The 22,894-nt window shown below is 40.8% G+C and overlaps 1 protein-coding gene across 2 annotated transcripts; it reads left to right on the top strand.

The window, feature by feature from the left end:
* Positions 1-2,006: 2,006 nt before the first annotated feature.
* Positions 2,007-18,018, top strand: LOC105015055 (EGF-like repeat and discoidin I-like domain-containing protein 3). 2 transcript variants are annotated; one of them, XM_010877896.3, is made up of 10 exons: positions 2,007-2,168; positions 4,433-4,558; positions 4,803-4,934; positions 9,442-9,555; positions 9,752-9,933; positions 10,339-10,494; positions 10,916-11,060; positions 12,107-12,309; positions 13,284-13,439; positions 16,109-18,018. In XM_010877896.3, exons 1-10 carry the CDS (start codon positions 2,102-2,104, stop codon positions 16,250-16,252), a joined length of 1,425 nt encoding a protein of 474 aa, XP_010876198.1. In that variant the 5' UTR covers positions 2,007-2,101; the 3' UTR covers positions 16,253-18,018. The 2 variants fall into 2 exon arrangements, with proteins under 2 accessions (XP_010876198.1, XP_010876207.1); XM_010877905.3 differs by having other exon boundaries at positions 12,125-12,309.
* Positions 18,019-22,894: the final 4,876 nt, after the last annotated feature.

The following is a 22,894-nucleotide window of genomic DNA, read 5'->3' on the forward strand; positions in this document are numbered from 1 at the left end:
TGATACTATTGTATCCAAACATTCGCTTACACCAGCCTGCCCACGTGAGTAGGACTTACAGAGGTGGTGTCAGCCTGAGAACTACACATCGAATCCATTAATATTGATATGTGATCATAACGGATCCCTGAATTGTGAGACAACCAATTCGGCGTAAAAAAAAAAAATGTATCCGAATGTTCGACCTTGGAATGTGTGAGGAAAGCACGAGGATACAGGGAACGGTTACGTAACGGTGCATTCCGAGAAAGAATGTGTCGTTCTTTGTTCAAATAGCTTAAACATTATAGTTGAATAAGGACATACATTTTTTAAATCCTATTCAAAAAAACTTATTAGCAATACAGGTTTTGTGATTAATGTTGAAAACACAACATCTTGACTTCAAATAATTAAAGTTACTTAAAGTCATTAGATAATTTTGATAATTCCTACAAAAAATATAATATTATTAAAATAATTCGATTTAATTATTTTTATGACCTTTGGTTTGACCATACACTTGTTCTAGCAATTATAAAATTGGGGGAAATGTCCACTAGATGGCGACAAATATCAAAGTGGTGACATTACACACCCATGTAATTATAAATGTACGTCAGAAAAAAGAAAAAGGGATGAGATGGATGTATGACCTGGAGAGACCCGGAGCGACCCGGAGTGACATTCCCGCCAAGCACACGGTCAAACAATCGCGATTAAGTTGCCAAATCGCTTGTGGAAAGCCAGGGAATGAGTCGATATGCTACATATTTTCTTAAAAAGCAATGTCACTATAAATAAAACGATGCGATATTAAAAAAAACAAATAAGGCTTTTCATATTTCTGAAATATAATATTGTACTCCAATAAGTACCCATTTGACTGCCAAAAATGATCTCGGTTATTATATCATTATACATAATATACATAATATTTGTAGGTATCCCAAAATTGAAAATATTTTACTGTCACATGCTGTTCCATTTTTTTTAATCCTGACTTATACAGAGACTTGGAAAATCATTAACATTCTTCACTTTCTCAAAAAGAAATTTGTGTCACGAACGTAATTTTTATTGATTAAAAGGGCGCTACGTAGAATCCTGACTCAAACACGTCTTGTCTCATTGTCTTCCCATACAAAACGAGACAGGTATAGTCCAGGGTGGTTTAGGGTTGTAAAATAGTACTGCGAGTGTAAATGTGATTACAAGTCACTGTAAACTGACAAAAAAAATGTAAAAATGGGGAATATGTTAGTCACTCCGATAAGTTTTGTATACAAAATATAATTCGAAACATTAACTTAAAACATGAACTGCAGATGATACTGGTCATTTTTGTTTATTTTTATGCTGGTAGTACATTACAAATCCTATATTGCCCCTTTAAATGGATGTGTATTTGCTATCACATAATACCCCATAATGACAAAATGAAAACACGTTTAAAGAAACGTGTGCCAACTGAAATATCTAATATCTCAAAATAATCTAATAATTCAGAACTTTACCATTGCACTCCAGTTAAGATATGCATCCTGTGTCCTTTGACCATCCTTGAGATTTCTGTAGAACTTCATTGGAGTCCAGCTATGGCAAATTCAGTTTATTGGACATGACAAAAAGGCACACAATGGTCTACATAAGGTCCCATACTTTACTGTGCAAAAAACAAGCCATGAATTCAAAGAACCGGTTGAAGAACTTCTCTTTAGATCATCGAGATATTATTGTGTAACTAATATATCTTGCTAGGATAATGAAACAACCCTCGTCAATCTGGCTATGACCGGGGCCTTAGCAAACTTCCCACGTTTTCTCAGTTTCACATTTATAAGTGCTATATAAGTGTTAAATAATTCCGAGTTCTAAGGAAATTCTATTGAAATTTCGCTCCAGGGATGTAGGAGTTTCTAATATAGTAACTACCATACCACTTGAACGTGGCTTGTGCTCCAGCCACAGAGGCTCGCGCCCGTACAAAGAACCAGCTAAAATAGAACCCGCCTTCCTAGACAATCTCGGCTGGGAAACTAGCGGGTACGACTGTAGCGTAGCCTATTACATTATTTGTCTGGTCTACTCACAGAAGGACTGGGATATTCGGGACATCAACATGAAACGTCACCGGTTTTTATTTGTTACCGCTTGTGTACTTTTCGCTGTGGTCTGCTCAGTGAAAGGTGAGTCTTGTTTAATTGGTTTAACTCATTCGACCCCTTGAAATTTCTCGTTCATAGCTGTACCATTTGTAAGAATTTTAAAGAACGATTTCTTTCGATTTCTTTCTGTGTCACTTTTCATTACTGAAATTAATTAGACAGTCTAATCTTAGGTCAAAGACCAGTAATCAAACATGAGGTATCCTGTAGGATACTAGAACTAAGCAGTACATTTCCCTACTCTTTGCCGGAGACTGTTCTTTGGTCTAAGTTACACTCTCCCTCAATATGCCCTAAAAAAATGAAGTTGGCGTAAGCGTATTATTTCAGTCCAGTCGGCTTTTCCAGTAGCACCACTGAGAGTGAATGTATTGCCTAAAATCAAAAGCATCACTCCGAAATCTTTTGTTTCTATGTTATTTTGGATGTCAGGCTATCAAACCTGTATTTATGTATAAAGAGGCATGCTTTCTGCTCCAAATAATTTAGGTGTGTTTAAAAGGAAGGTGTATTTATTTATGGAGAACAGACGTGTGTTTTGGTTTTCTCAACCCATCCGCACAGATGAGTTTGAACTGTAACAAGGTCAGCCACTCAACAGTGCTCCTGGGATAAATGGCACTAAGAATGTTACATTTATATATATGTTTATATATTTTAGTTATTTGGCAGACACAAGGGGAGTGGTATTTTAAAACATCGAATACACAAATGTTGCATAGATCTTCAGACTATCTAGATAGAATTGAGACATCCTTGATTTCATCTCCCAGGTGAAAGAATGATGTCCATACATTCATTCCTGAAATTAGGAAAATTGGAATCTAAATTGAGGTGTATCCCAAATCTGTTCTAATCTAGTTAATCCTGCAATCTCTTAATCCTGCACACAAACACATTCTTTTGGTTTTGTGTACTGAGAGTCTTTAGCTTTTTCTTAGACACTGTCTAAAGAGTTTCCCAGTACCCAAGTAACCAGAAAAGCAGAACATGCTAATGTAACAGTCACTATGCACCCACCCACTTAATGAACTCTAGGTGAATAGCTGACAGTTGGTGAAAGAAACTGAAGCAGGTTCAAACCATTCATGTATCGTCATGAATCATCAACCCAAAGACAGGCGTGTCCCTGTTGTGCCTCTATTCTTCAACTTTCTTTAAATCATTTCCTATTAGAAGCCACAAAACAAAGAAACCGTCACAAATGTAGCATGTAACATCTATGAATAGGAACAAGACGTGTGGAATACTGCCATCCACCCCTTTTTTCACGCAGACTCAAAATCTTCATTTCTTATTTTAATCAAGAGAGCACTTTTACTAGCTGTACTGCTGTACCCTAGCAACAATGTAAATACCCCACTGTTACTATTGGCTGAAATGAATCCATTAGGAATTAAGTAAGTAAATGCCTTTTAACTTTCAAAGGCTTTAATTGAATAATTTCTCTCCGTTCTTTGTCAGGCCCACAAAGGAGATACTTTAGCCCTAGTGGTCATGCTCTAACATGTCTGTTGACTGTTGGTGGTAAAGCCTTGATAAAAACGTTTTAAGATATATATTTTTCAGGCTTTTCTATGCTTTATTGGATAGGAATCTTCTTTATAATTGTCCAAGGTAATGCACATTCAAAGCTTACTTCATACCTACCCCTGTAGGTCGTTGAACCAGCCAATTTAAAGCAACTGGCTAGTATTTCTCCCTGTTTTTCTCCCCATTATGTGGGTTCTATGTGCCATTATCCTAACATTATATCTAACATCAAACAAATTGTATCCTCCAGAGGATCGTGGTACTAACTCTGTTAAAAAGGACCACTGTAGAGTGTAGACAGTCCGTCATCATTAGTATGCAATATCATGGACGACTGTAGGGTTATTCTCAGTTGGCAAAGGGAGACGAGGGGAATGAGGTCTGTCCTCTCCCTCCCTTGTATTCTACGCCCTGAGAGTCAGCTCTACGGCCTCCCTGCTAAAATGTTGATGCAGGGTTACCGACTCTGGTTATGGTGCCAGGGCCCTAAGTGCAGATCTGGGATCATTTTCTTTCCGGTCCATGTTATCTTACACTTGTCAGATGGGGCCTAAGCTTGATCACATGTAATAGAGTGGCTGTTGATGTGTAGGGTTATTCTAGTGACTGTGAAGGCCTTCTGACAGAGATGCTCAAACTCCAAAGTATGACAGGATTAGGTGGGGGCCCCTTATCAAGTCTCTGTTGGGTCACATATCTCTCCCTGCCTGTATTTACCTCTCTCACCCCCCCCCCCCCCCCGCCCAATTCAGCGGATTACTGTGAAGTGAATCTCTGCCATAATGGAGGGACATGTGTGACAGGGGTGGGGGAAGATCCTTTCATCTGTATCTGTGCTGATGGCTTTACTGGAGAGACCTGCAACCTCAATGAGACAGGTAAGGAGCACAGCTAGTGGAATATGGAGCAAGAGCATTTATTTACAAAGCTTTACAATTTAAATGTGACAATTCATCATACTAAGTATTCAAAGATTTTGGCTTCCTGATGAGAAGGCAAATTTGTTGGACTGGCGCCCGTGCTAGTTTTTTGTTCGTAAGGCAGTGGCTGCCACTTCGGTTGGTTAAACCTTACTGTTTTTCATGGAATGTGTCACATCCTTAAACCTTATCACTCCCTTAGGTCCCTGCAGTCCCAACCCCTGCAGGAATGATGGCTTTTGTGAAGTCATCTCATCAACCAGACGAGGTGATGTGTTCGGTGGATACATATGTAAATGCCAGCCTGGCTTTGAGGGTGTGCACTGCCACATCAGTAAGTACTTCCCCCTTGACTATACCCGTCATCATTTGCACTGTCAACCCTGGCCTTCCTTCGTCTAATTATATATAGCTCCCTTAACAGTTGTTGGCACCCTTGGTAAAAATGTACAAAAAGGCTATGAAAAACGTTGTTGTTGTTTATCTGCTTTATCTTAAAACATTATAATGTTTTAAGATAAAAAATTATAATTACACTTCAGAATATTTAATAAATATTTCCTTTATTTAAGGTAAAATTGTTCAAAGAAAAAAACTATTCTTATTAAGTAAATCCCTGCATTAATTTCTTCGCACGCACTCCTATAATGTTAGAACACATAGCAAGGGATCTGATAATATCAATTCATGTGTGGAATCTGAGCATTAACAATTACAATGTGTACGTTTCATTGGAAGTGAATGTGCCTAGATAATGAGAACAACAGAAACATCTCTGTTTAGATTATCCAGGAATGTTCACATTGACCATTTGGCATGGGGGTTACTGTCTTGGAAACCTGATCTTTGCTGTAGAAACACCCTTAATGTATAGGCTAGCTGGTAACCAACATTACAGTGAGAAGAAAGTAATAATAAACTTAAGCGAACTTCTCCCTCGATTTGATACGGGTTCTACATTATTTGACCACTATACGTAACCGTCGATTTCTAACACGACCATGCGGGATTTCTTCAAATCATCCAGAGGCCTTGTGAACTCTCCTCTTGAGCTCACCCAATATGCTTTCAACAGGATTTAGGTCAGGGGACTGGTATGGGACTTGATTCGGTGGTCAGTAAACAATTCTTGTGTGGATTTGAGTCTATGGTGCCACACCTAACCAGGTTTCCCAGGGCCTTCAGATGTCAAACAGCCCCACAACACCACAATCATATCATATCCAACACCATACTTAACTGACCATAGAACCCTGTGAAGATCAAGTTCCAATTATGTTTAGTAACTTGAACTCCAGGCGCATATATTTATGCGTTGATTAGAGACTTTGTTATGGAATAATGTCCAAATAACTTGTTGAGATAGAGGTGGTGTCAAATTGCAGAAAACCAGGGCTTGGCTTGGGTAAGGTCCACTACCAATCCTATATTCTACCATTATGGTCAAACAACTAACTGGCACAGTGAAATGTATGACTGTGTGGGATAGTTGTAATGAGCTGAAAGAGTTTCATTCAGCTTGTTACAGGGCTGTTAGCTAAATGGAAAACCACCTAAGCCTCTTAGTGTGAAAAAAGTGCTATTCAACCATTTTGACTAAATGCAGCATGACTGAGTAGTTCATTAATCTGAATATTTTTTGTTGAATGTTGTATGTTTTATTGTTTGAATGGCAAGATATCTCCCTTGTGATCTAAGCTTTTGCGAAAGTCTTTTTTGCCATGGTAGTAAAAGTAAAGGTAATAGTATCATATTTTTTTGCCCCAGGCACACTCCAACATTAAAACATTATTCACCTGAAAATAAGTGGATTGTGTATTTTCCCTCCAAAGACTTTCTCACATTTAGAGTTGTTCCATTACAGATCTCAAATTGATTTAATTAGGTTTTCTGTCACCGATCTATACAAAGAATTATATATTATGGTGAGGTTTGTTTATCATTCACCCGCTTTTCTATGGCACAGTCTGAAAGAGCTACAAAGTATCTCTGACATATTAGGACTTTTCCATATGTCAACTATGGGTCATCAATTTCTGTTTTTTGCCATAAGGCATGTGAAAGACACAGCGAAGACAAGAAACAGTGTCCTTGAATGGCCCAGACAATGCCCAAATCTCAAACCAATAAAGGATCTGTGGCAAAACTTCAGAGTTTCTGTTAACTAACGATTCCTGTTCAATTTGAGGTCTTTAACAATTTTGCCAGGAAGAATGGTAAAACCAATTGCAATAGTGACTTGCACAAACAGAATTGCAACAGTAAGCCAAAGGTGGTTCTAGCAAGCATTGACTTATGGTGTGTATACCTATTCAACACAGGAAAGTATTCAGACCATTTACTTTCTCCAGATGTTTTTGTATTATTATAGACTTTATTTATAATTTATTACATAAACATGTTTTACCGTCAATCAACACGTAATACCCCATAATGACAAAGATTTGTCATTTGTCATTGGAAATGAAACAATGCACATTGCACATAAATATTCAGACTCTTTGCTGTGACACTCCAAATTGAGCTTAGAGGCATCCTGTGTCCTTTGATTTTCCTCTAGAACTTAACTGGAGTAACTATTAAGCCTAAATGCCAAGAACTACATCTGGCAAAAACAAGGTACAGTACCACTCATCACCTGGCTAATACCACACCTACAGTGAAGCATGGTGGTCGGAGCATCATTCTATGGGGATGCTTCTCAGCGTCAGGGACTGGGAGACTTGTCACGATTGAGCGAAGGATGAACATAACAAAATACAGAGACGTCCTTAAAGAAAACCTGATCCAGAGTGCACAGGACCTTATACCTGTGTGGAAAACCGACCTAATTCAGGTTTGAAAAGGTGGTAGAGGCATAACCAAGATGTCTCTGCTGTGATCGCTGTTGCTTCTACAAAGTACTGAATTATGAGTCTGAATATTTATATAGATAAGATATTTCATTTTTTTTTATTTTCAACAAATGTGGGTAGTTGGAGGCAAACAAAATAATTATAAATTAAGTCGACGACACAAACAAATGTGGAGAAAGTGAAGGGGTCTAAATACTATCCGAAGGCACTGTATATGAACAGTCAACGATTTTCCGATGTTACCAAAAGGTCAGTGCAAATTGGCATATTGTCAGAGACTGGTCTGAGGAACGTCGGATGGGGTGGCTTTTCTTGTTGCATTCTAGTGACCCCTTGTGGTTGGTTGGCTACATGCAACTTCATAGTTGTTGGCTATTGAACATATCATCTTGCAAATGCGTACGTTCTGACGAATACTTCCTGGTTAAGCTAGCAAGGTGATATGAGCATAATAGCTTGCTGAGATATGCATTGGAGGACACGTCTCAATCTTCAAGTGTCCCATGACTCCAGGGAATTGCTCTGATGAAAGGATGCCTTAGTCAGGAATTGGACATGACAAGATACAAACACAGTACATTAACACATTATTCAGTTGTTTTCTCATTATAACAAACTAATGTTATTTTATGGTCTGGTAATAGTGAGTACCTAAGACTTCTCACATCCCTGACTGGTCCACAATATCAGTGACCCAGTGTCCAGAAACGAGTGGAAAAACCAGAGCCTGTGCAGCAGAACTGCCGATGATTCATAGCATATTTATAACCTCTAACTACTAGTCTGACCAGCAATTACAGTGCTATAGTCACCACCCACAGCTGTTCTTGTTCTGTCCGATTTCCTAGTCTTCATGGGCCTGTAGGTAAGAGGGCGGATCCCAGTACTGTCTTAACAGATCCAGACTGTGGGATGTTACAGTGATGCCCCTTATATTTCAGTCTGAAAGGGACTTTCAGCCAAATGTACAACACGCTATTGAAACTTATGGAGGGGAGGCACTGTGTTTGTCCCAAAGGGCACCCTATTTCCTATTTAGCGCACTGCTTTGACCATTAGTGAACAAAATGAGTGCCAATTGGGAGGCCACCACTTTGTTTACGGTTTCTGGTCTATTTTTGAATTCCAGGGAGAGTAAATACTATTTTAAGATGTAGTAGCTCTGCAATGAGCTAACATTTCTGTCCTGTGACCCACCAAATCTTTTTGGAATTTTCCAGTCACCTTTGGACACTGAATTAATAAAGTTTTTTGAAGGTCCACACCCAAGAACAAATAATTACTTTGCAAGATATATTTGAGAAATGCATTTTTATCTCAGAACAATACTCATTAGGGTGTCCACTGATGCCAATGATTTCAAAGGCATTTTAACTGTTTAATATTTTGTTGTTCAAATGTGTTATATCATATGGTAATTTGAAATAAATATCTGATGCTCTGTGAAGATCCGTGAAAAATAGTAATGTATTCACTTAAACTCAAATGGTAGCAATCAGTAGTTAGCGGAACCAAATGAGGAAGACACTACCTAATTTGTTGTTTTTTGCTAATTGTTTTAACTTGCTAAACATGTTCCTAAAGTTTGACACAGCATATACCAATGAACCTCAGGGAAGTCCACGTTGGTCTATACAATTTTAAGGCAAGTGAGCCACCTGGTGGTGATCACAGGCCACAGCCGCAGACAGACTCCCAGATCACCTCGCCCTGCAGGCACAACACCCCATAACATCCAAACCTCAGCTCTCCAACCTTTTCTAATGAATCACACTTGGCTTCCGAAGGTGCAGCCAACTGCCCCCCCCCCGACGCCTCCCCTATAATTCATAAAGTCTGAGATAACAAATCGCCTACAGGACATGTCGTTATGATGTCCCAGATCAAATCTAGCCCGCTAGAGAGATGTGTATTAGGTTCAGAATTATGAGGAAATATTAAATTCGCACAACACAGTAGCTATCTCTTGTGCTTTGTCACGTCCAGATGTGAATGACTGTGAGAACGAGCCGTGTAAGAACAGAGGGACGTGTCGAGATCTGGAGGCTGACTACAGCTGCCAGTGCCCCTCGCCCTACGTTGGAAAGCAATGCCAGCTCCGTAAGTCTGGACCAGGGAAAGAGCCGTGTAGTTCACATTTGAACATGATGTATTACGTGTTATGAGCTCAGTCTCACTGTGCCGCGAGTCGTAACCGGCACGTCAAGGAAGTCTTTCTCTTTGTTACAGGTTAGAAAATGTGTAGATGTGTCTTGGTTGGTCATAACGTCTTTGTCTGTGCATGCCTGCATTCCAGGTTGTATTACTCTGATGGGGATGGAGGGAGGGGACATCTTAGAGTCACAGATCACAGCCTCCTCTGTGCACTATGGCATTCTGGGTCTTCAGCGCTGGGGTCCAGAACTAGCACGGCTTAACCATCAGGGCATGGTTAATGCCTGGACTGCTGCCAACCACGACAAGAATCCCTGGATTGAGGTCAGAGAACTAGGCCAGTTATTGAATTCCTCCCTAAAGTGCCTCAGTGATTGAGTACAGGTAGTGGTGTGACACTGCTGTGGCTGAGTAACAGTCATTGTTGGAGCTTGGTGCTAGTCCTGTTACAGAATAAAAAGTCCACTGTTTCTCAAACGGTTGTGCAATGAGAACCCACTGGTGAACCGTGATCAGCTCCTCATGGATCCAACCAGGTTTGGCTTGAAACATGAAATGTATTTCGACTCAGTTTGGCCTCTATGTGTATTGCAATGGAAAATGAACGTAATCTTTTTTTGGGTTGCCTGAATGATTAAACTCAAGGCATGCCACACACAAAAAACAACAGCCATATGCTTGATTGGTGTTTTGACCCCTGTTTGACCTCTATCTGACCTCTGACTCTAGATCAACATGCTGAAGAAGGTGCGGCTGACGGGCATCATCACGCAGGGTGCCAGTCGAATGGGCATAGCCGAGTACGTAAAATTATTCAAAGTGGCTTCCAGCTTTGACGGCAAGACCTACACCACCTACAGAGGAGATGGACTGACAAGGCACAAGGTTAGTTTACACTAAGTGTTATAATAATACGTTTACAGTTAAGCAGTGAGACGGGAGAGGCGTGGTATATGGCCAACGTACAACGGCTCAGAGCTTTTCTTAGGCACAATGCAACACGGAGTGCCTGGAGACGTACTATTTCACCCGAGTAGTTCTTTGCTGGGTTACTTTCACTTTTACATGGGTTGCATAGGGTTTTACATGGCTGTGCTCACCGTTAACTGCCTCCCGTTGCTCCTGGTCTGGAGCCGGTCAAGAGACCTCGGTGGTGAGTCTTGCGAGGGATTGACAGGTCTCTGAACCGTGTGTCAGTTGACCACAACAGGCGGCTTGCACAAACACTGACCCGGATGCCGTCCGTGTCTCTTCCACACTGAACCCGGTGAGACTTACGGCTGGTTGACCTTACCTCTGTCCCCAGGTGTTTGTGGGTAACACGGACAACGACAGCACTAAGTCCAACATGTTCGACCCTCCCATCGTGGCCCAGTTCATCCGCATAATTCCTCTGGTGTGTCGCAAGGCCTGCACCTTGCGCATGGAGCTGGTCGGCTGTGAGCTCAATGGTAAACTGACGCCTCCACAATGGGAAAATAAAGGGACACCTTGGTTCTGTGTAATTCACTCTTAATGGTCTCCCTGGCTTTCTTGTCTTCCCTCCTTCATCTTTATTGATCTGTACACTCTGTGAATACATGGTGTGTGTGGCGCTGAGTGGCTGTTTGACATCTTGTTTTTGATATCAGTGCAGTTTAACGTTAGGAGATAAAGAGAGGAAGCCACTCCAAACTATTGTGATGCTGTTGTGAATTACATTTTATTTTGCCTATTTACAAGGACCTTCAGAAAAACGTGCCATGGCCAAAAGGATACATAATGTCCCCTGGTGTTGACACTTTGTTTCTGTCAAATAGGCTGACTGTAGGGATGGTTTGTTCACAGCCTGATGAATTTACGTTTATTTCCGGCCCTCATGGCCAACCTCAACAGAACCCTACTCTTAACCTCAATATCCAAACTTATTTTTGCCTGAATCGAACCTCAAACCGATATGCTAAACATCAACTATAAGCCTAGTAAAGCATTTTTAATGAGTCAGGACACAAGCTCTCTCATTCTGATACACTCACAATGACCCTTTTTTTCAAACACCATGTCCATATGTTTTTCCAGCCCCACCCTGTTACTCAATATCCTGGTGACTTCCAGCGCAAGCCTGTACCAGATCTATTTCGAAACGTTCTCATAATTATTATAATTTTTTTTCTAAATCAATATCTTTCAGGTCCTAAATTCCCTGTTTCTCATTACCTGGTGATAAAATGCACTTTCTGAACGTTGCCAAATAACAGGAAATAATCTGGCAACTATGTCATGGTGTCAACTCTTGAATAAGGCAAACCGTCGTCGAGTGGCTTTGTGTGCCTTGGGCTGGAGTGGAGGCTGGTGGAGGGAAGCGACTGGGCGCACAGGCTCATTGCAGTGCTCTGTATTCTACTGAGGGAGTGTTCTTTTCCTGGGTGTGATCATTGGTTTCTCCCTATTGTTTTTCTCTCTCCCGCCGCCCTCTCTCTGTCCATCGCGGTCTGTCTTCCTGCTGCTTCGTTTATAGTGTACTCCAACACGGCAGGTTGCTCTGAACCAATGGGCATGAAGTCCCGCCTCATCTCTGACGGACAGCTCTCTGCGTCCAGTGCCTTCCGCACCTGGAACATTGACACCTTCACCTGGCACCCGCAGTTTGCCCGGCTGGACAAACAAGGCAAGACCAACGCTTGGTCTGCAGCCACTAACAACCGCTCTGAGTGGCTCCAGGTGAGGCTCATTTCCCCTTTGAAGGCATAGCTGAAGGATGGGGTTTGGAGAAAAGGTGGCCACTCTTAAATTCGCAGACCGAGTCATGGATGCAGAACCATTCAAATATTTAAGTCTGCTCGATGGGTTTAGACTTTGGGTCTAAGCTGGACTAATACTTTGGTCAGTAATTATCTGTGAGGGTGATATTATTGGTTGTTCAACATAAGATCAAATGGAAGAGTGGCCAACCATGGTTGCAGTAGGCCCACAGTATTTTGGGTTATAATGAGATAAGATTGAGCAAACTGTATTCCTTAAAAACCAATAGTTACATCTCAAATTGATAGCTCTTGCAAAATGTACTGTATATTTGGTTCATGTTTATTTTACTGAACCCTGAGTTGGTTCTGTTTGCCATTAGTGACAATATATTTATTTTTAAATCTCATTTAACCTTTATTTAGAAAAGCCATCTAATTTGCTTAAATATCTTTGTGAAGAGAGGCCTGTTCCCACCAAGATATCTTTCTCTAACCAAGATCACATTCCCTTCCAAATATAATAGTAACACAAAAAGTGTTTTTTCATCCTAGTTGAACAGCAGACATCTGCTCTTGCTTCATACCATTTTATTTCATAAAATTACCATAAAATATTACCACATTTGGGGGGGGGGGGGGGGGGGGGGGGAGAAATTGGACAGGACTGTGTTTCTCAAACATTTTTGTGCTAGGGAATGGCCAGGCATAGTGTTATTCCTCTGGGGGATGTTTGTGTAAGAAAAATATTGCCCATAGTTGTTTACTACATAATTGACCTATACATTTTTTTCATCTAAAACACTGTGTAAAGTGTCCTTTTGTATGATGGTTCTTTACAGTGACCACGACTACTTCTGTTATTTATTTTTACCGTGAGAACAGAGCTACTGAGTGATTTGAGTCCTGAGGTATTCTCTCATCATTCATCTGGTCTATATGTTACTGTCCCAGGTGGACCTGCAGAAAACCAAGCGTCTGACAGGCATCATCACCCAAGGGGCCAAGGACTTTGGCGTGGTGCAGTATGTGTCTGCCTTCAAAGTGGCCTACAGCAACAATGGACATGCCTGGAACGTGGTGAAGGATGAAAACAGCAACACAGAGAAGGTCTGTGTTTCATTGCTCAGAACATATTGTCTCATATTATGACTCATAAATATATTGGAGGTCCAAAACAAAACCAGATATTTTTCAGCCTCCTAGTTCCAATAGGCTAAGCCTTCTTAATTGTCATTCATCTTTAGTTTTTTTCAAGGATAGGAAGCCATTTAAAGAAAAATCAACATACTCTAATATTTTCCCATTACTTTTAATCAGTAGGGAAAAGGGGTTTTGCACAACTCTACACGGTTAAGGTTTGGCTGGGGTGTTTCTCCCAGTCCCAGGACAAATTGAGGTCAATACTGGCTGCGGTCCAAACACATTTTTTCACCCCCTAGGAACTCTTCCGGACCTTCCCTTGTCAATAATGTTTAAATGTATGGGAATTAATCATCAAACAAAGAACTTGCAAAAGAGTGTATATTCAGCCTACCAGCTACTTGATGAGAGTATTATGTCACCTAACTAGGTAAATCAATACCTTCAGGCCTGTCTTTAAGATCAACTTCTCACCAAGAAATATGCTTTAGTGATCATCAATTGTTTAGGCACGTGCCTTTTAAAGTCGTCTCAAATGTGACGATGTGAAACATCATTAATTGTCTTAGGGCCCAAGGATACTACAGTGGATAGAATACGTTTTTGATACACTGCCGATTTTGCAGGTTTTCCTACTTACAAAGCATGTAGAGGTCTGTCATTTTTATCATAGGTACACTTCAACTGTGAGAGACGGAATCTAAAACAAAAATCCAGAAAATCACATTGTATGATTTTTTTATAATTAATTTGCATTTTATTGCATGACATACGTATTTGATCACCTACCAACCAGTAAGAATTCCGGCTCTCACAGACCTGTTCGTTTTTCTTTAAGAAACTCATTACCTGTATTAACTGCACCTGTTTGAACTTGTTACCTGTATAAAAGACGCCTGTCCACATACTCAATCAAACAGACACCAACCTCTCCACAATGGCCAAGACCAGAGAGCTGTGTAAGGACGTCAGGGATAAAATTGTAGACCTGCCCAAGGTTGGGATGGGCTACAGGACAATAGACAAGCAGTTTGGTGAGAAGGCACCAACTGTTAGTACAATTACTCGAAAATTGAAGAAGATGACGGTCTATCTCCCTCGGTCAGGGGCTCCATGCAAGATCTCACCTTGTGGGGCATCAATGATCATGAGGAAGGTGAGGGATCAGCCCAGAACTACACGGCAGGACCTGGTCAATGACCTGAAGAGAGCTGGGACCACAGTCTCAAAGAAAACCATTAGTAACACACTACACCGTCATGGATTAAAATCCTGCAGCGCACGCAAGGTCCCCCTTCCTAAGTCAGCGCATGCCCTTCCAGAAGAGGAATGGGAGACAGTCATGTGGTCTGATGAGACAAAAATAGAGCTTTTTGGTCTAAACTCCACTCACCGTGTTTGGAGGAAGAAGAAGGATGTGTACAACCCCAAGAACACCATCCCAACCGTGAAGCATGGAGGTGGAAACATCATTCTTTGGGGATGCTTTTCTGCAAAGGGGACAGGACGACTGCACCGTATTGAGGATGGATGGGGCCATGTATCGCGAGATCTTGGCCAACAACCTCCTTCCTTCAGTAAGAGCATTGAAGATGGGTTGTGGCTGGGTCTTCCAGCATGACTACGACCCGAAACAAACAACCAGGGCAACTAAGGAGTGGCTCTGTATGAAGAATCAAGGTCCTGGTGCGGCCTAGCCAGTCTCCAAACCTGAACCCAATAGAAAATCTTTGGAGGGAGCTGAAAGTCCGTATTGCCCAGCGACAGCCCCGAAACCTGAAGGATCTGGAGAAGGTCTGTATGGAGGAGTGGGCCAAAATCCCTGCTGCAGTGTGTGCAAACCTGGTCAAAAAGTACAGGAAACATATCATCTCTGTAATTGCAAACAAAGGTTTCTGTTCCAAATATTATGTTCTGCTTTTCTGATGTGTCAGATACTTATGTCATGCAATAAAAAGCAAATTAATTACTTAAAAATCCTACAATGTGATTTTCTGGATTTTTGTTTTAGATTCCGTCACTCACAGTTGAAGAGTACCTATGATAAAAATGACAGACTTCTACATGCTTTGTAAGTGGGAAAACCTGCAAAATCGGCAGTGTATCAAATACTTGTTCTCCCCACTGTATGTGTTTGGACTGTTGCCTCTTGTGTGAATAATCTCTTTACTTCCTGTTTGGCCCCTGGGTGAGAAGTCCGCCAGCTGCTGTTTAGATTTGCAACTTGGGCTTACGAGGATTATTGACTTACCTTAAATGATGTTTAAACAACATCCAATCTTTTCATTGAGTCTAGACCCCTGATATTATCTGACACAGCCATGGGTTTCTGTTTGTAGAAAAGGTGTTGAGATGACTTACCACTCGTGACTGTATTTGTTGTTGACATAAACACGTTGAACTCATTCATAATTTTTCATATTGGACTACTGAATGGGTGATCTGTTATGAAAAGTTTGAAGTATGAGGCAGTACTGTTAGTCGGTCTGAAAACGCAAGGACTCCAGAATCTAATAGAAACAAACACTGGAATCTAATAGAAAAACGAATGTTTACTGTCTCTTTCATTATGCATATTTAAATATAGACACATTTGTTCAGCTGTTGGCTTATTCCCATATACGGTTCTCTGACAGATCTTTGAAGGCAACGTTGACAACAACATGCATAAGAAGAATGTTTTTGATCCCCCGTTCTACGCTCAGTACGTCCGCATTGTCCCGTGGGAGTGGCAGGAACGCATCACCCTGCGTATGGAGCTGCTGGGCTGTGATGACTAGAACTGCAGAACCCAGGGGGTGTCTTCCGAGCCCACCTGGATGGGATACCCGGGAGTGTCAGCAACTGGCTGATGGGGAATGATGGACACTATTCCACTAGCCTATTAATGAAATCTCCTGGACCACGTCAGATCATGGAGGGTAGAAGATTTATGATTGACTTGATCCACATGCGGGGGAAAAAACTGTCTCTATGCTGTATATGTGATTCAAACGGGAATCAATCACACCGTCCTCTGTACTAGGATTCACTGTAGAAATCAAATGTATAAAATGTACACTAATCTTTTGTGTTGTGGACTAGCCAGGTTCTACTTTTCATTTCTATATGCAAGCTTCCATGACTTTACATCAGTAGAATATGCTCCAAATTAACCCTCTACATCTTGTTCTTCAAATGTTATGCTTATTTCTGTGACTTAGCAGATCTCTTGTTTAAACTAATCAGTGTTCTCCTGCTTTTCCACTGTGAGTGTGGCAAAGTGCCAATTATGTTTCTTTGTCATTCTGTCTTGTAGAATTTGGGTGCATCTGGCATGACTTCCTATGGACTTAAGCACTCAAACAGCACATGTAATGTAAACAAGGAAGTACACCAACTGAAATTGTTTAAGAAATAGTTTTCTAACAGGCCTATTCTCAGAATCAATTGAGCTTCCCAAAAAACCATAGGGAAATTATAATGAAACCTTTTGTTTTTGTTTGAGAGTTTTAGCTAATTGAGCTACATACTCCCATCTATTTCATTATACACTAAATGGCATAGCCACAAAGTTTGGTTCGGCAGCCAAAGTCTAAATTGGCCATATCATAACAATTTAATAAAACCAACATTTTCTTTCCAGTCTTAATTCGAGGACTAGCATAACATTATATTTTTTAGACTGAAGACATAGCCAGGTTTATGACTTTATGGCTGTAAAAGCTTGAAACGACCCTCCCTCCACCACCTTGATTCAGAGCCGTAACTCCCCAAGATCAAAACAGTCCTGTCCCCAACACTAAGCCCGGGGACGAAGTTGACCTACAGGGAGCATGTGGAGCACATCCTTCCCCCAGGGCTGCCTGTTCCAACACGTTCCAGATCCACCGTTCTGTGTGTGTGTGTGTCATTTACAGCTGATCAGCCTGCTTATATGCTTGCATCACATTCTGTATCCAGGCTTTTCCGTTTAAGAACCGAAGACGGATGTCAGTGTGTCGAAGGGGGAGTAGATACATCAACTGGATGACATGACTGCTCATTAATACATTGAAACATGGTGTGTGCTGTGCAATATACCTTTGTGGTAGTAGCTGTGCATATTAAATACATCTTTCTTGTTTATTGACAATGGAATTGTTGTACTGTATATAGCGTGCTGCGTGTCAGCGGTTTACATACTTTTTTCAGGTGACACACTATCGTGCCCCAAATGACAGAAAACGGTTGTTGTAAGAAGTGCTTGTTTTTGCCTCCCGTAGAGCCGGCCCTGTTTCTGTTTTAATCTCCTGCTACGACCTCATGGGTCAGGACCTAGACTTTGAAAAACACTGCTGTATATTCATTGCAGGAGTGTTTGTGGAGTGTACCTTTTGTACTAGCTCAATGACTGACTTTTTACCATTTGGCAGATTTCTTGTTCTTAAAAGTATCTTGCTTTCCAAGTGAAACAGTTTAATTTCATGACGTATGAGCGTAAATTACAGTAGAAAGAAATGGAATGATTGTGAAATGTTTTTCTCATTCATTTTTTTCCTAATTTCTCATTAATGTTTGTCTTCAACAGAACTAATAAAAGAAAATACATTTTAAAGCCTTTTTACTTTTATTTTCATAATTAAAAAAAAACATTTGCAAAAGATGGGTAGAACTAGAAATGCGTGTCAGCCTAACAAAAAACATATCATTTGTGATATATACTTAAATGGAACATAATACATTAAATTGCAGCTTTGCCTCTTAAACCTTCTGCTAAACTTCCAGTGACAGGTACAATCTCTACTTCTCTCTATCCACCACTCCTTCTACCAGTTTGTTCATTTTGATGCCTTTCTCTGAGCCTCAGTATCTAACTCCTTTCCATTCTACCTCCCCCTCTCATCCATCAGTTTGTGTCCATGATACTGCCAGGATGTTACAGACTGGAACTTTGTGTTCCTCTAGCTCTGCTGTGGATCAGCCAGGAGTGGATGGCAAGACAGGAAAGGAGTTTGCCTGCACAAGTGGGACATGATTGCTAGATGACATCATGGAACACAGGGGGTTATGTGTGTGTGTGTGTGTGTGTGTGTGTGGGGCGGGGGCTTTGTGTGCACATCTTTCCATGCATTTTCAGGACCAAATCGCACCAAAATGTCCTGACTTTTTAAACTGCTTTTGTAGGCTTATCTATTAAGTTTAGGGTTAAGGTTAGGCTCAGCAGCGTATCTCCACTGCTGTCTTTTCTTTGAAGCTAAGCATTGTCTGTGGTCCCTGGATTGGTATCCATTGTCTGTTGGGATGTTGTTTTTGTAAGGGTTAGAGTTCGAGGTAGTGGAAAATAGGTTTTTGAATTAACAATTAATTTTTTTGAATGAGAATATATTAAGGTCCTCGTAAACATAGTAGTGCGCGTGTGTGAGAGAGATATTGGTTTATGTGTACATGTGGGGAACTGAAATCCCCACAAATATGGTAAAATCAGAAAAATGTCTCCCAAAGCATTTTTGGGCAAGTTCCCGCTAGGGCTTAGCTGTTGAGTTTAGTGTCAAACTTTTGAGCATTGTGTTAAAATTGGGGGTCATTTTGGATTAGGTTAAGGTCAGGGGAAAGGGAAAATCATGTGTGGGTTTGTGTGTCTGTCTGTACCACCACATAAATAGAGGTCTGGTTTACTTTATGTTAAGGATACATACGGTATTGTATTACAAACTGTCACCAGTTGGTTGGCTAATGGTAGTCTATAAAACTATTAAGTATTTTTATAAAACGAACAGACACTCTTAAACTTGGCAGTTACAATCTCTGCAATAAACATAGTCACATATTGTGTTTACATCCAACTTCGGTTACTACAGTAATTTAGTTGACACTATGGGTGGGACTGTCTAGAAACAACGTTCAGTTCACAACTTCCCGACCACAAAAAGAGCGTAATAATTCCTGAGACGTTGTCATTATGGCTAGACCAGAGAAATTCAACCCTTTCAATGGAAAAAACCCTGTCAACTGCATTTAGGTGTTCCATACACGCTGTGAGCAAAGAGTAGTCCAGCATACTCGCTAGCAGACGTAAAATCAATTATTCAGAGGAAAGCATTGCATCCAGGTGTTTGAATACTGACAATGCGCATGCGGACTTCCCCTGTTTGCTCAGTCATGTGTAGGTTTGGTGTCGGACAAAGGTTTGCTTTCCTTCGTCGTGCTCGTGCGTCTGGTGGCCCAGGTGAATTTGATCTCCTCCAGAAAGGCTAAGAGCGAGACAAAAAATGTTTTGCCCCACCGCTCTTAAACTACACCTCCTGTCCAGGTTTCTGCTAGGACCCATCAACTATCTAGGTACAATTATGAACCTGATGACTTCCAGGGTTTATATAGTTACCCCTTATTTTAAGAGTGTAGTGCACTCCCTTTGACTGGGGTCCATTTAATTAATTCATGCACCATTTCGTACGAGAAGCCTTTGTCCCAACATCGGACTGTCCCGGCTGGGCACTAGGCTGATGTTTATGCTAGTAATTACACTGTGTAGCCTTCTTCTCCCTGCCATTCACAAAGGAAGGTATGTCTAGCCCCTGGCCAAGGCTTTCATCTGAACTCAACGACTATGTTATCATTGAGTGTGTGTGTTTGTGTGTGATCCAGATCTACCTGGGGACCCGAAGTCCCACAGATATAGTAAAACATAAACCCTTGGCAGGTACACAATAGGAAAAAGACTTCTTCTGACTCAGGGATTAAGTTAAGGGTTGTCTCGTGAAGCCATACCTAAAAACCTCAGTAGTGTGGCCTGGTTTAAGAGGTTAGGTTTAGGGTAAAACTTACATTTGTGCATAGTGTTTGAATTGGGGTGACTTTTTGGTTTAGGTCTAAACCGGTTTAGTGTTAGGTACTGGGACTGGGGTTATGTTTAGATATGAATGTCTTTTTATTGAGGCTAGGGTTAGGTTAGATTTAGGGCTAGGAAATGTGGGGAACATGGATATCTGGGTCGGTTTCAGGTTCCCAGAGGGATAGAAAAACAAACGTGTGTGTGTGTGTGTGTGCTTGTCTGTGCATGTCTGTGTATGCATGTGTATGTGTGCATTTCTAGGAATACTGGTATGATCTCCCAACAAAAGTAAAGAGTGCCCAGGAACAACACTTGCCAGCTGGAGTGCTCCATGCACTGGGACTTACAAAACATCTGCTCTCCGTGTTAGGAGTGATACCTCAGAAGACTCCCTAACCCTCTGAGCTTTCTCTCTGCGGGCTGCAAACCAACTGCTTTCCTCACAGCTGGCCAAGATGAGCTCATTTGTTATGGTGTGTTGTGATAAAAGTTGGGAATTTGTAATGACGGATTTAAGAGAAAGGGGCCCACTTAACTACAGGCAGCAAATGTCAAACTGGAGTATTCATGTATGGAGACTGGGGAAAGTGACCAAATTCATGCAACACATTAGAGCGTGTCCGTCATAGTTTCTGTTGACCTGGCTATTATGTCGGCAGTTAGCTCCATTTGCAAAGAGAACTAATGGTCAGATTTGAAACCAAGTGGACCAGTTTGACTTTGTTTCATTGACACCGTTTGGGAGTGATTTACTGTGATGTAAAGCACCAGAGCTGGTGTGAAATCCAGAGGTGTGTAAACCATTCTTATCCGGACCGATTTACAGAAATAATTGCATACATTTCAGAAATAAAGGCATACATTTCAGAAATAAAGGCATACATTTCAGAAATAATGGCATACATTTCAGAAATAAAGGCATACATTTCAGAAATAAATGCATGCATTTCACTCTTTTTTATACTGACTCCCCATGGAAATTGAACCCACAACCTGGCATTATAAGAATGTTCTACTGAGCTACAGTGGACTAGAAATCACATTTTATTTTCTACGGCCTTGAATGGTAACCTACCACAGAGACACTTTAGCCAGAACACTAACTTGTTATTATCTTTGCTACGATAACCCACCTAAAAGGCGTGGCACATCAAAAAGCTGATTAAACAGGATAATTACACATTTCTATGGATATTAAACACATTCGCCTTGTGATAAGAAAAAGCCATTCTAAAATGTGACATAAAAAAATAATCTGGGTCTCTTAAGTGGGAACATGCAATTGGAAAATTGACTACAGGAATGTCCCCCAAAACCACACCATGTGTATGCCTGCTCAGGACCACAGCGTAGGGCTTCTTCACGGGCAGGTTCATCTGAGACCAGCCACCAAAACAGCAGATGAATCTGAGGATGACTCAATCATTTCTGCCTACAGTCAGAAACACTCAGGGGAGCTTTTCTGCATGGTCAACTGCAGGTTGTGGTAGGTTACTTTTTAAATGTATACAGTTACAGTTACAAGTAAACGGTCCACATTTGTAATCGGTAATGTAACCTTTTGATTACTCAAACTCAGTAATTTGATTACTTTCATATTAAGATGCATTAGAAGACAAATAGGAATAGCCTATCACAAATGTCACACCTTTAGCAGGATTAATCAATGTAACAGTTTACATAACTGGCCCAAAAACGGAATTTGCAATTGACCTTGTGGGTTATGCACAGTGCCTTTGGAAATAGTTTCTAAACCATTGCTTTCTACTTCGATGTGTTGGGGCTACATCTCTACATTACACGCTAAAGGTCTGTTAGATATTCAGTCATTCGAGTTAATCCAAAAACCCTTGATCTTCCAGAATCTGACATTTTATCTGAAAATAACCCAAAATCTAAGGATGTGTTAACCTATTCTGCTATTTGTGTTTTATTCATGTTTTATTGCTTAAGAACATTTTTGAAACATAAATGGCAATTTCCCGAAAAGGGTAGGCCTATTGACATTATTGTATATAAAAATCAGGATATCAGTCGATTTTCGAGCGAACACTAAATCTGCAGTAGTCTGATGTTTTACTCCACAACCACCAACATTGTCAAAACCTTGCAGAAATCCCAGGCAAGTTCGCAATCTTGAACACCCGCATACAAATAAGTTATACCCGCGCGAACAAAACCTGCGATTATTAGGGCCACCAGCGATGGATTTTCTAAACGCAAATGAAAGACATGAACTGTCTGCCAATGGTTAACCAATGGACGCAATTTTCTGAGATGCAAAGCAAGCAGACATGGCCAACCTGTAGGCTATATGGAGCTGAAGTGGCTGCATCAAATGCAAATCATCTTTTCTCCTCAAATATCGTAATGAATGTTTTATCTTGAAGGCAGCGCCATGTTACAGCGATCTAAACAATTGCCTAATCTTCTAAAGAATTCCTGTCTGAAAAGGGTAGGCTTGTCGCCTATCATTGTTCTGAGAAAGATGCGTCGATATAGATAACTAAATTACATTGTATATGGATCGGCTAATATTATCGTAGATATACTCTGTTTTTGCCAGCCATCCAACCAACCAAAACCGGAGAAAATTAAAGTAGCACCTATTATTTTTCAATTGAAGTAA

Source organism: Esox lucius, chromosome 2, assembly GCF_011004845.1.
Source record: "Esox lucius isolate fEsoLuc1 chromosome 2, fEsoLuc1.pri, whole genome shotgun sequence".
NCBI classification, from domain to species: Eukaryota; Metazoa; Chordata; class Actinopteri; order Esociformes; family Esocidae; genus Esox; species Esox lucius.

Excerpts from the sequence above, each read along its gene's own strand:
- LOC105015055 (XM_010877896.3), top strand. The coding sequence starts at position 2,102 with ATGAAACGTCACCGGTTTTTATTTGTTACCGCTTGTGTACTTTTCGCT. Across the intron at positions 4,935-9,441 it reads GGGTGTGCACTGCCACATCA|ATGTGAATGACTGTGAGAAC; the intron begins GTAAGTACTTCC and ends TGTCACGTCCAG. Across the intron at positions 13,440-16,108 it reads AAAACAGCAACACAGAGAAG|ATCTTTGAAGGCAACGTTGA; the intron begins GTCTGTGTTTCA and ends GTTCTCTGACAG.